At 35.9% G+C, this 14,363-nt stretch overlaps 1 protein-coding gene across 2 annotated transcripts in view; it reads right to left on the bottom strand.

The window, feature by feature from the left end:
- The window catches only part of LOC150090904 (pentatricopeptide repeat-containing protein 2, mitochondrial-like), a 126,043-nt gene that overhangs the window by 40,287 nt on the left and 71,393 nt on the right, over positions 1 to 14,363 (bottom strand). For both annotated transcript variants that reach the window (XM_090380593.1, XM_090380594.1), the window contains exon 7: positions 6,494 to 6,568. In XM_090380593.1, coding sequence (XP_090236719.1) covers positions 6,494 to 6,568 — 75 coding nt within the window. The remainder of the gene's footprint in view (positions 1 to 6,493; positions 6,569 to 14,363) is intronic.

The raw sequence follows: 14,363 nt of genomic DNA, 5'->3' as shown, positions 1-14,363 counted from the left end.
CAAGTGGACCAATATGATTTATCTCCTTCCTTCTAAAGTTTACTTAAGTAAAAAAAGTCTTTGCTGTTTTCTTTCCATCCTTTGCCAAAGATTTCTTTTAACTGCCATCGCTTGTCTAGCCTTCTTATTGACTTGATTAAAGACTAGCTTATATCTACAGGCTTCTATGTTGCCTGATAATTTATATGCATCTCATCCATTTTTCTTCTTAGCCATGAGTTGAATTAATTCATCTGAGACATCTATTTGGGCCAAAACCCTGAAGAGTATTTCTTAGTTGGTATGAAAAGCCTAGTAGCTTCCAAATTCCTTGAATATATCCTGTTTAGAATTTGCTGTTGGTAAAATCAGTTGGTCCCACTGCAGGTCCCACATTCAGAGTGTGCTAGGTATGTGGTGTACACCCAGAGAATTGCAATGTCACTGATATTATATATATATATATATATATTTTTGTTAAAGACTCCTCTAATTGTTTGCTAGCTTTGTGTGATTCCTAAAATTAAATCCAATTTATAATGTTTCACAAAGGGAAGTTTCAGAGAGTAAACATTGTATCATATTCACATATAGCCAGGGTGTGGGGTCACAAATACAGACACCTTTGAGTCCTCTAAACAGACATACAGATGGCACCTCAGAGAAGAGAGAGTTCAGTCATAATTCTTAGCCCTCCAGTGGTTTTAAACTGTCCAAAAGGCGTGGCAGGTGTGCACTAAGACAATAGCATTCAGAAGCAGTTAGTGGTTGTGGCTGGCTATTGTGCGAAGCAATCCAATTATATGTTGTCACTTGTCATGAGTTGCCATTTTTTTTCATGAGTTTCGTCTGTTTTGTGTGCATTAAGGGTGAACCGACATTTTTATGATTTAGACAAGTTTTTAATAAACATTTATATTTGTATTTTATATTTAAATGTATATTTATAATTTTTTTAGATATAATTTATAGCTTTTTTGCTCATATTTACAATGGGAAACAGTATTTACGAAGTACTGTATGTCCCGTTTTCTGCCAGAGCCTTTTGTGGATTGTATGAACATAGCCAAAGAAGGTAAGACTCATCCTCCTCTTCCAAATTTACTATGCAAGCACAAAGATGCAAAAACTGAGTACATGAGACATTTCTCTGTTTCACAATTCGATACAGTAGAATGGTTAACTGGATGTGATGTGTGGTCAAGACTTTTTTTTTTGTTGCCCTTGTTTATTATTCTCCAAAGAGAAAGGTGTTCGGAATAAATATGGGTATTCCGATCTTAATCATTTAGCCGTAGCAGTGCAAAAACACGAGCACTCCCAACCACATGTTTAGTTATTTTTAAATCTTATGATGTTTGGAAAACAAAGAATTGACACACTCATTGAGAGGTCAAAGAAAAATCGAAATTAGCTGTCATAATGAACAAATAAAGAAAAATATTTTAAAAATATTAATTGATGCTGTATGTTATTTGGCTAAGCAAGAGCTTCCTTTGAGAGGTCATGATGAGTCTGAAGATTCAGCCAATTGAGGGAATTAAATAGAATTTTTAAATGTGTTCCGTGAGAATGATCCTCTTTTAGACAGTCTTTTAAAGGCATCGACTGTATTTCAAGGAACTTCATCCACAGTACAAAATGATATCATTAATACTATATCTGATGTGGTTAAAGATGCTATAAAAAAATTTCTTCTGCTACATTTGTGGCCATTCTTCTGGAAAAATCACAGCTATAAACTGTTTTCCGTTTTGTCCATAATGGGCAAACACACAAAAGGTTCATCGGATTTACAGATGTAAGTGATGATAGAACATCTAGTTGTCTTTTTAAACATGTTGTAAACAGAGAAGAGGAATTTAATATTAAGGACAAGTTGGTCGGCCAAACTTAGGATGGTGCCTGTGTCATGAATGGGCATATTAATGGGTCGCAGAGTAAAGTTATTGAAGCCTATTCTTTAGCAATATTTATGCATTGCTACACCCACATTTTTAACTTAGTTCTGAAGCAAAACCTATAGAATATCAAGGAATGTAGATTGTTTTTCCAAACTATCAGTGGATTGGCATCTTATTTTTTCAAATCATCAAAAAGAGCAAATGCTTTGCAAGATTTTGTTGCTAAAATAAAAATTACTCTCTGTCACACCAACCAGATGGGACTATACTTCCCGTTTAACAAACATTGTAAAACGTCACAGAATTCATCTTATTGTGGAGAATTCTGAGGAATGGGACGTGGATGCTGTAATCAAAGATTGTGGTTTTTTGTATTTCTTGCAAGATTTTCAAACAATTTTGTTGCCAGAGATATTTTCTGTTCTGTTTGGTTATACTGATGTCTTGAATAATATACTGCAAACTTCATCCTATGACATATTGTACTGTTGTGAAAAGGTGCATGATACTATGAAACAGCTTAAGAATGACAAAAGGAACATGGATATGATAATATTTGGTTTACTGCAAAGGAAAAGCATGGCTGAGGAGCTGAAGCCTAAAAGCCGAAAAGGACCCGAAGAAGAGCATGTGCCTTCAATTATACCAGGGACTAGTCAACTGCACATGCCTGGAGACGAAGAAAGATACTCTTCACTTTTGAAACTTGAGAATTTTTTTCAACTCCTGTATAGCGAAAGATATGATCAGTATGCGAAAACTTTTCCTGATGGTATTCTAGAAAAATTAAAGGATTTCTACGGACCAGTTTTTGACTACGTTCGCTTTAAAAATATTAACTAACAGTACTAAAAGTACCAATGCATCACCTATTAAAATTCATGCAAGAAAATCAACTTCAGGTTGCATTTAAGGAAATTTATAAAAAGCAGAACTTATCATGACGATTTCGAGTTCTACTGCTACAGTCAAGCATTCTTTTTCGGCTATGAAGAGAATACATATGTGTTATAGAGGAACACAGGAGAGGTTATGCAACCTAAGTTTACTCGCCATTGAAAAGACATTGCTGGTGGAAATGAAGAAAAAACTTTCGTTTTATGATGATGTGATAACACAATTCCTAAGGCAAAACAGGAGATTGGAACTGGTGTATAAATAAATAATTACATAAATGAGAGCTTACATATGCTCAATTTTTCCTACATTCTATTAATATTTTAAAAATAAACAAGGAGCTAATTTTAATAGTATTTTATTTGTATTCCAAATTCGCATTTATGACATAATGTCTTCCTTCACTAGAGGTTGCACGGGGGCGGTTAATATTTCTGGGAATGGGTTGGGGTTCAACCCTGTGATCGACTGTCCATGTGTCAATAGCGACGAACACATTATGAGTTTTAAATTATGTAATTTTGTTTCAACGTATCATTTTGTAATTTATTTGCATAAGGAGATTTGGTAAAAAAGAAATCCTACTGACTGAATAAAAGGTAACTCCTTGTTTATTTAAAAAGAAAAATTAAAAATAAATAAATAAAATGAGTTTATTAAGCTTTTCTTTGATTCAATCCAGAAAAATAATATTTTCCCAAGTGATTACTTTTCTATATTTTTGTACATATTATTTATGGTTGTATTTAAAAGTCGTAACAAAATACAGATAATTTGTGCCATACTAGTATTTGCCAATGATAATCTAATCTCACCACAAAGCGTAAACCCTCTATGCTTCTCACATAAACGCTGCACTTGACACATCTATTGTTTATTTGACAAGGAACCTTTATGTCGTCCATAATTATGGATTGTATAGTTAAAATTATATTAGTTAGTAAATTAAAGTATTCAAAATTATTCTACAATTCATTACATTGGACGAATTAAGAAGAGCGCTGCTACACTATGCACTCTTAAACTTTTACACGTCGATAAAAATGCAATCGTTTGTTCAAATTAACACGTGAATTTTGTAGCATGTGTTGCATAAATCCCCCCCCCCAAATAAAAGCACATCCAACCTAAATGGGCACACGACACCACTGGTAGTTACCTTTACGAAAGCAAAAATCCTTCCCTTTACCCCTGATGGTAGTTACATCTTTAAGTAAAATTGGGTTGCGTAGCCACAAGCCACTCCATGCTAACCACGGTTCACCGGCGACAGCACCTACAATGGGCATGCGAGCATTGAAACTGGATCTTGAGTGACTGGAAGAAGGTTGTCTGGTCCGATGAATCACATTTCCTGTTGCACCATGTAGATGGCCGGGTATGTGTGCATCGCTTACCTGGGGAAGTGATGGCGCCTAGATGCACTGTGGGACGAAAACAAGCCGGTGGGGGTGGTGTCATGGTTTGGGCGATGTTCTGCTGGGATACCCTGGTTCCAGTCATCCATGTGCCGGGCACTCTGACATCTACCACCTGCCTAAACATCATTGCTAACCAGGTACACCCTTTCATGGCAACGGTCTTCCCCTCTGGCGGTGCCGTCTTTCAGCAGGATAATGAGCCACACCACACTGCCCGGACTGTTCGAGACTGGTTCATGGAACATGAGGAAGAATTCGAGGTATTGCCCTGGCCTCCAAATTCCCCAGACATCAAATGCATGGTTTGTGTTGGGAAGCAACTCAGATCTGCGGCATCTCAACCACGGACCTTACAGGAGTTAAAGGATCTGCTGATTACATGTTAGTACCAGATACCACAAGACTCAATTAGAAATCTTGTAGCATCCATGCCTCGACAGGTACGAGCTGTTTTGGCTACACGTGGAGGACCAACATCATATTAGGTAGGTGGTCAAAATGTTTTGGCCCATCGGTGTATGTATGTATGTATGTGTTGTTTAGTAATAATATCAATGGAAAGAATGCAGAAATAGAATATTTAAGTGAAATAGAAAGGTACTAAAGAGTGAGTATAATTAGTTTACAGACCGCAAAAGCGAAAGAAAAAAACTATATAATACAAAATAAAATAATACTAAGTAAAAAGATATTGCCACAACATGCATCCTTGGTGTTGTCACTTATCAAGAACCAGTCATCAAGATTGCAAGTATCAAATATCAAACCTCTGTGTCTGTTTCGGATATAAAATACATGCCATTAAGGTTTAGGTTAAAACTAAAAGATGTAAAGAATTTGGAATTAAATAAGGCATTAAGAAAATTACATAAAAATGAAAGTAAAAAGGGGGGGGGGACATGCATTAGGCATGTAGTTTATAATTGGTTCTACAGAGAACAGAAATACCAATGGAAGTAGAAGAGAACTTACAAGAACTGTTCAAAATATATATAGTACTAAACTAGCGATGTCTTGAAAACAAACAAACAACAACAAAAAAAAGTAATGAAAGCTTGAGATTTAATTCATGATACACAGCACAGAATAGCAATAGAGATAAACAATGAACAAAGTAGCAGGCAGTGTTAAAAACTTTGATAAGGTGAAAATAGTCAAGATGAGAAGAAAATAGTTTCTCACTATTCATTCATAAAATAATGGCTCATGAGAAATAAGGAAGGCTGTAGAACAGTAAAAAGGGGAGAAGAAATGTAGTGAAATAGTAGGGCTCGGATGGTACAGGATTGTATATCCCCTTCCTATAGAAAGGACCTTTAACAGAATTCTGAGATTAAATCACAAATTTAGACAATGTGAAAGATAAAATATAAGGATAAAGACCAATCACCATTAAATAAAAATAATGATAAAAACAAATAACTGGACAAAGATAAACAACAATTTAAAATTAGTGAATAAAACTAATGATAAAAAAGAACAACTGGATAAAGCTAAACATCAAACCTTGGTCAATGCTTCACTCCAAAATAACCACAATACACATTTTTTTTACAAATTCTGTAACATCTCATCTTTGCTTAAAGACTACATACTACATAACTTCCACAAATATAACAAAATAAGTTTGGACTCTTCAAACGCTTTTGTGAAAAAATTTTACTCACTTTTCAAAACAAGTTTGAGATGATAGCCTCAAAAATAAATTGAGCTTGTAAACTCTACTGCGCAGAGCCCTCAAGGTCAAGAAATAAATGGCTGAAGGCAGTGTTGTCAACATGTGAAGATTTAGAGTACAAATTGCCTGCATTTACTCCTAATTTAATACATTCAATAATACAACTTGTGACATCAACTCAAAGTGATTTGTAAAAAAAAAATAGCATGTGATAGAAAAAAAAAAGTGAACAACATTTCTGAAATCAGTGTATAAAACAGAGTTAAAAACAGCTATTAGTTTATAAACATCAAAAACCACACAGGTGACATATCAGTAGCCATAGCCATAGTCAGTGAAAATTTGTTTTTTCGTCCTTTCTTTTCTCTTCCTCCTTTTTATTTAATATATTTACATACTTTTTAAAATATATTTCTATAATTTATGTGTGTGCATGCGTACATGTGAGAAAGAGAGAATACATTTGGCATCCTGATCTGTAGTTATGATTTTTCAACTGAGAATATATTTTTTTAATGAAATTCGGATCCACAGTAACTGAATAATAGCAATGATAAATAGCAAATCAGTACAGAATTAAATTTCTTTGTGTAATAACAAGTTTGATAACATACCTTTAGATTTCTGACAGTTGAATAATTAACATTGGTAACAAGTGCAAGAACTTCCAGTGCCATTTTAGGATCATTCTGCAAGTATAACAACTAAATGTAAAACAGGAGAATTATACTTTAGCAATATTACACAGGCTGATCATTTAATTCACAGATTGGCAGTGCCACTGTACGATCACTTGAGTTTTGGATAACTAACAGTAGATGACAGGAGACTGCATGTCCAAGAATATGCTGACAGTGATCAAGATCTTACAAGTCTAGTAGTTGCAAGTGTGGCCAGCATAATGGAAGATTTGAAAACTGAGCGAAGTATCGTTATATACTGTTATTATTATTATCATCATCATTAGCCATATGGTACAAGGAAGCCTGAGGCTTATGTTGTACCAGCCGAAAAAAAAAAAAAAATTTTTTTTCCTAATTATTCAGAGAGAGAGAGAGAGAAGTAGAAGGGAATCATCAAGAAAAAGGAGAATGATGATATCCAGCTGGGTGTGCCAAGCCCATACCAGATGTGAGCCCCTGGGGTTGTGTTCAATGTGATATGAGTGCTAGAGACTATGAGAGAAATATTAGAGGCTTTTGGAAATAAAACTTTGAAGAAATCTGCAATTTAAGTGGCAAAAGGCACATTACAGGTCAAGAATCAGTGGCCACAATGAACAATCTCAAAGCTTCTGGTAGTGCTTTTATGAGTAGGTTCATCAATGGAGAAAATGGGAAATATTTGAGAAGAGAGAAGGGTACCAGCAGAGCGCATCAAGAAGATTAAAATTTAATTAATTCCTCAAATTAAATAATTACCTGTGTGTTAGTAATTGCCAAATAATACAAGGAAGCAAAGTTTGTAATAAAAAAATAAAAAAAACTCTTTCTGCCCATTCCCTACCAATAATTTGTCCAAACTACCCACTTTTGCAACTGTCTTTTTTCAATTCATATTCATGACTTCTTGTGTATCACCTGAAAGAGCAAACATGCTATCAGCAGTAATTAACTATTTTAAAGCATTATATACCTCAATCAGGTAACCACACATATACCTAGTTTCCAGAAAATGCAATTTATATAACTCCAATCTTCCTTGAAAAAAGTACATTTTTGCATCCCCAACTAATCTTGTTGCTCTTCTGTGCACCCATTCACAATGTCCTTCTTAAAATGAGGTTTTCCAACTAGTATACAGTATACTCAAGATGTGCTCTAACCATTATCTTATACAGTGGAATAACTTCTTTGTCCCTATTTGCAAAACTTCTATACAGCACCAAGAGAACCCCAATGGTTGATCTAGTAGCTTGTGCAAATAGATTGCTGGAATTTGCTCAGAGAATTATGTCCAACTGTACAATTACCCTCAGGCATTTTGCATTATCAACTACGTTGAATTTGGTGCTACCAAAATGGTGTGTTACTCTGCTACTGATTACTGCTACCCAGTACCTTGCATTTATTAACGTTAAACCTCAGTTACCAACTTTTCAGTTTATTTAACCACTGTGCCCATCTTCATATCATCAAGCAAACTTCAACTTCAAACTTGAAACATCTATGTATCATGTATAAATATTAAACAGTAAGGATGCAAAACACCAACTAAGGATGCAAAACACAAACAGCTCCTATGGTACTTATTCATCACATTAGCCCACAAAGAGTAGTAGTAATTTATAACCGCATGTTGGCTCCTACCACTTAACCATCCCTTTATCCATAATAGTAACTCATTCCCAATTCCATATTGCTCCAATTTTTATGACAGTCATATACATGATACAGTAACAGAGGCTCTGCTTTTAAATGCATCCAGTTCCTTTGTGATGACCACACAGCAGCTCATTGGATTAGTCAGTCACGATACACCTTTAACAAATCCATGCTGTTATTGTCTTATGCTCTAATCCTATCAAGGTGATACTTCTTAAACAATATTTAGCATTAGCATTAGTAGAGGCATATGATCCAAGAAAGCAAGCTTATGCAGCATCAGCCAAAAAAAAACTCCCTTCCCATTTCACCACTCCATTCGTTCCAAATGCCTGTCCAGCTCAGCCTTAAATTTAGTTAGACTATTAGCTTCCACAACAAAAGATGGAAGCCTGTTCCACCAATCAACTACTTGCTGGCTAAAGGCAAATTTCCGCACATATATTCTACAACTCATCATCATCATCAGCCATTTTCAATCCACTGCAGGATGAAGGCCTCCCCAGCAACTTTCCAGTTCCTTCTGTTTTGAGCACTGGCCATCCATTTACTACCCACAAACTCATGAATTTCATCTATCCATCTCCGTCGTTGTCTTCCAGGTTTTCTTTTAGCTCCTCTTGGGTACCACTCTGTTATTTTCTTAGTCCATCTATCATCATGTCTTCGAGCTATGTGTCCTGCCCAACACCATTTTAGTTCTTTAGTTTTGATAACAATGTCCTTTACTTGAGTTTGCTGCCTAATCCATTTGTTTCTCTTCTTATCTAACAGTCTGATTCAGAATATAATTCGTTACATTCTTCGCTGCGTAGTTCTCAGCTTTTCTTCAATTCTTTTGAGGAGTGCCCAAGTTTCACTTCCATAAGTCAAGGTGGGGAGTATACAATGGTTCATTATTTTATGTTTCAGACAAACTGGGATATTGCTCTTCAGTATGTGACTATATTTCCTGAATGCTATGCATCCAAAATTTATTCTTCTCTTGACTTCCAGCCATTTATCATTATTACACTAATAACTTGTCCCAGATAAGTATATGACTCCACCTTTTCAATTACTGCTCCTTCAATCATTATGTCCCTTTCTGTGGCATACTTGTTCATCATTACTTTATTTTAGCCATATTCATCTTTAGTACAAAATCCTTACTAACTCTGCATAACTGATTAAGATTTTCCTCTAATTCTTTGGGAGCGTGGCTTATGACCACAATGTAATCTGCAAATCGTTAGGTACTCTCCATTCATGTTGACTACTTTCTGCGACCAGTCTAATCTTCTGAAAGCTTCCTCGTGGGCAGCAGTAAACAGCTTCGGAGATATTGTGTCTCCTTGTCGAACTCCTTTCTCAATTTTAAATTTGCTACTGTCTTTGTCTAGTCTAATAAAGGAGGTAGCGTTTTCATATATTTTCTTCAAAATCATATTATATGGGTATCTATGCCTTGTCTTTCCAGTGCCTGAAACATTGCCTTATGCTGTATGGAGTCAAATGCCTTTTCATAATCCACAAATGTCAAGCATAATGGTGTTTTATATTCATTTGCTTTCTCCATTAGCTGTGATGTTACACGAAGGTGATCCACAGTTGAGAACCCTGTCCTAAAGTCAGCTTGCTCTTTCGGTCGATTCTCATCATGGATTCCTTCTAATCTGTTAGTAATGACCCTTGTGAACAACTTGTAGATGTGGGATAACAAGCTAATTGGTCTATAATTTCCAATTTATCTCCTTTCTTATGCAGCAAAACTATGATTGCATTATTCCACTGCTTAGGAGTCACACCTTTTCTAATGTATTTTGTGAAGGGCCTTGCCAGTTTTTGTGTTATGTCTCTTCCTCCCAATTTTAACAACTCTACAGTAACTTTATCTTCCCACGGGGCTTTTTAATTCTTCATTTTCTTCAACGCATGTTCTAAATCATCAGGAAGAATATCGGGTATGTTGTATGTGTTGCTAATTTGTGATCCATTTTTCCCACTGCTGCGGGCATCATTCCATCGCTCCTTGTATAATTCTCTATAGTAGTCTTCTGCTATTTGAATTATGCCTTCTCTGCTATTTATAAGTACACCATCGCTATTCTTAAGTTTCAGTATCATTTGTCTTCCTGTATTACTGCTCATGGCTGCTGATGTAAATCCTTTGTTTTCCCTTAATGCTTGTTCTACTTTTCTTGTGTTAAATCTTCTTATGTCATCTCTGAGTCTCCTTCTAATGGCTTTGCATAACTCAGTATACTCAATTTTCTCCTTGTCAGTGTTTATCTCGCTCTTCATTTGTCGCCTTCGGTTCATCATAACAAGTGTTTCTTGACTAATTATTTCTTATTTGGATTTCTTTTTCCCTATAGGTTTCTTGGGCTTTATCACTTTCAGAAAGCTGTAATATTTCTCGTCAATACCTTGGTCCTGAGCAGTCTGCAGAAGCTTAAACTTGTTCTTAAGTTCCAGTACATACTGCTTTTTCTCCTCTTCAGTTATTTCAAAGACCTTCGTATTATTTACTCGAGTCAGTTTTTTTCCTTTCCTTCCCTACATCTATATCAAGTGTGCATCTTACCATTCTGCGATCACTCCCGACATTTACCTTATTCAGGACAGTAACATCATTCACGATATATCTTCTGTTAGTGAGGACGATTTCATTATTTTTTAATCCATTTGGACCCTTCCATGTCCACTTTCTGTTCACCCTTTTCTTGAAAAAAAGTGTTCATTACTGACAGTCCTTGAGATTCTGCAAATTCCACAGTTCTTTCACCTCTATCATTTCTTTCACCAATTGCAAAATTTCCTATAGTTCCCCTTTCTGTGCTGTTTTGTCTTTTTTCAACCTTAGCATTGAAGTCCCCCATAATAATAGTGTAGTGGGTTTTCTGCTCATCTAGAAGACTCTCAATTTAGCTTGTACCTCATAGAAATCTTTAGTATTAGTGTTGACACCCTTGGTGATGTACTTTTGAATTCCAAAATGTTTTTTTTATATCTTTATGGACCAGAAACCCAACTCCACCTTTGCTCCTTTCACTGTTTCCATTGGTGTACAGCAGATTTCCACTTGGTAAACTTATAAGTGATTCATTTCTTCTTCTTGTTTCAGCCAAACTGATGATATTCCAATTCACATTTTCTACAACTATCTTTCTTCAATTTGAAACTGTGCCCCCTCAGGTTCTTAGTCTGAGCAAGAGGAAGAATCCCATCAGCATTCAGCTTGCTCAACCCATTCAAGGCCTTATACACTTCAATCAGATCACCTCGCAGATGCCTACTCTCCAGGCACTGCAATTGGTAGAACTTAAGCCTTTCTTGGTAAGAGCATCCCTTTGTTCCCCTCATCAATCTTGTTGTCCTTCTTCAATTATACTTGTTCAACAGTTATACTCGTTCTAGCACTCTACATCCTTCCTAAAATGAGGCCTACAAACCTGTACACAGTACTCTAGGTATGGCCTGACCATTGCCTTGTATAATGGGTTAATCACCTCCCTGTATTTGCTAGCAAAATTCCTATATATCATTGACAAGGCTCCATGACCTGCTCTGGCAGCCCATCTACACTGCTCAGCAAACTCCATATTTCATTGCACAATTACCCCCCCCCCCAGGTCTTTTTCACTTTCCACTTCCCTGAGTATAGTAACATACAGTTGGTATGTTTCTCTTCGGTTATTGCTACCCATATGCAGTACTTTGCATTTGTCAATATTAAACTTCAGTTGCCACTTCTCAGCCCATTTTCCCAACTTATCTAGATCCAGTTAGAGTAGCATACTGTCTTTACTGTCATTAACAACCCTGCCAACCTTTGTATCATCTGCAAACTTGGACCTTAAACCCGATGTACCTTCATCAATATCATTGATAAATATACAAAACAACAATGGGCCCAACACTGAACCCTGGGGAACTCCACTAATAACATTTGTCCACAAAGAGCAGTGTCCATTGATTGCCACTCTCTGTCATCTCCCACTCAACCATCCCTTTATCCATTGTAGCAAATTACCTGTAATGCCATACCTCTCCAATTTGTACAGCAGCCTTTCATGTGCAACAGTATCAAAAGGTTTCCTGAAATCCAAGTATATGATATCAAAATTATTTTTGGAATTCAGTTCCTTTGTGACCACATCATAGTATCCAATCAAATTGGTCAGACAAGACCAATTAGACAAGACCAACTAGACAAGACCTCCCTTTAAACAAACCCATGCCGTGTCTTAACTATTACTGCAGTCTTGTCTAGATGATCCTGCAATGGTTCTTTAATCAGTGATTCCATTATTTTCAGCGGAACACAAGTTAAACTAACAGGTCTATAGTTACTTGTGTCACCTTGTGAACCCCCTTTGTGAATTGGTGATACATTTGCACACTTCCAGTCCATGGGGACCTCAAATGATTGACTCCATTATTTTCCCAGGCATAGAGGTCTGTAGTTATACACTGTAGGGACCTCTCTTGATTCTAAGGATGCTCCCATTATAATAGCCAGTGACAGAAACTTATAGCCATTATAATGTGGAAAAAAAAAAAGGTTTACATCCTCTTTTCCAGCTTCTTTTAATATAACTGGATAGATTTCATACTACTATGTGCTTTTTTCACTTTTAGTTACAGCAGTTTCTCTTCCACCTTCCTTCCTATTATTATAAAAAAAATCATTAACTCCCAATCCATATTATACAGACTTCTGCTGATGCTGTCTCTAAAAGCGTCTTCATGTTTAAATGTAAATGCAAAATATTTATTCAGTTTATCAGAAATCTGTAGAGGATCATCAACAATTATACTATTCAATAGACTAATGAGATTCAATCCTTATCTTCTAGGTTAACATACACAAAAAATTCTTCATTACTTTTCTTTGCATTCTTAGTAATGACCTCTGTATCCCTGACAGTTTATAATCATCCCATGTATTTTTATTCTCTGCCTCTAAGCTCACAAGTTCAAGTATCATCCAATTTAGCCCAAACATTCAATAATATCTATTAGTTTGTATAAAATGCTTAGGGCATGTAAGATTACCTTGCTGAACACCTCCCATTTGGCATTTACACTTTTTTTTAACAACAGTGGTTGTTCTCACTGAAAACTGTTTAAAATATGTTTGAGTCCATTATAACCAGCATGAAAAACAAAATCCCTTCCTTTTACCCTTAACAGTAGTTATTTCTCTGAATAAACCCAATATCAACACACTATGATAACTGCCACTTAAAAGTTCCTTTATTTTAGCTCTCAATTCAATTAAGATTCTTATTACATGATGCAGAAACTAGAACAATAGTGTTTTCTCTTACTGCTTTTCTAACATGTCTGTACAGAAAACAGTTACTCAGCAAATCGAGAAATGTTCTGCTACTGAGCAAGTTGCCTACCCATGGGTTCCAATCCATACGTGTAAAGTTAAAATCCCCCATGACACAACATTCTAATTTTTTTGGCACATTCAATTTCTTTTTATAGTTGTTCATTATACCCTTCACAGTCATTTGGCCAATAACAGACTTCGACAATCATATTTTTTCCAATGTTTATATCATACAGACAGAAAACATTAGCGTCTACCAGCTGTACTTTTTTCGAATCTATGTACTTCTTAACTATAAGCCTAACTCCTCTATCTCCTGTCATGTGTATCCTGTCCATGTACATTATATTCAAATTCTGAATCCCCAAAATAGTGATACCACATCTCCTTAACTCCATGACTTAACCAACAATTCAAAACTCAAATTTATTTACTATGTCCATTAGTATATAAGACAGTAAATGTATGCCTTTTCATGTTTTCAGTAACTCTTACAACACACACAATTGCTACTCCCACGTGAACCCGTCAGCAAACACCAACCTAACACTGCCTTGATAGCAACAGCAAATACAGTGGATTCTGGTTATTTGGGGCAAATCTTAAAAAACAGAAACCAATTGAGAAAATAGCCAGGGCTTACTTCACTTAATTGGGACAGCATGCTGTTTAATCGGGGAAGGAGATCGCAGCACTGGAGATTACCCTACGATTGTCTCCGACGGTACCACGTGGTTCAGTCGAAATTCTGGAGGTCACAACCATAAAACAATAAAAACAATTAGCAGTCACCTGTTTATTGGGCTTTTCTGTTAATGAAATCTATCATAAACG

Source organism: Mastigoproctus giganteus, chromosome 1 (assembly GCF_048544385.1).
Source record: "Mastigoproctus giganteus isolate SK-2022 chromosome 1, ASM4854438v1, whole genome shotgun sequence".
NCBI classification, from domain to species: domain Eukaryota; kingdom Metazoa; phylum Arthropoda; class Arachnida; order Uropygi; family Thelyphonidae; genus Mastigoproctus; species Mastigoproctus giganteus.
The sequence above is the reverse complement of the archived record's forward strand: the minus strand, read 5'-3'. Positions and strand labels throughout refer to the sequence as shown.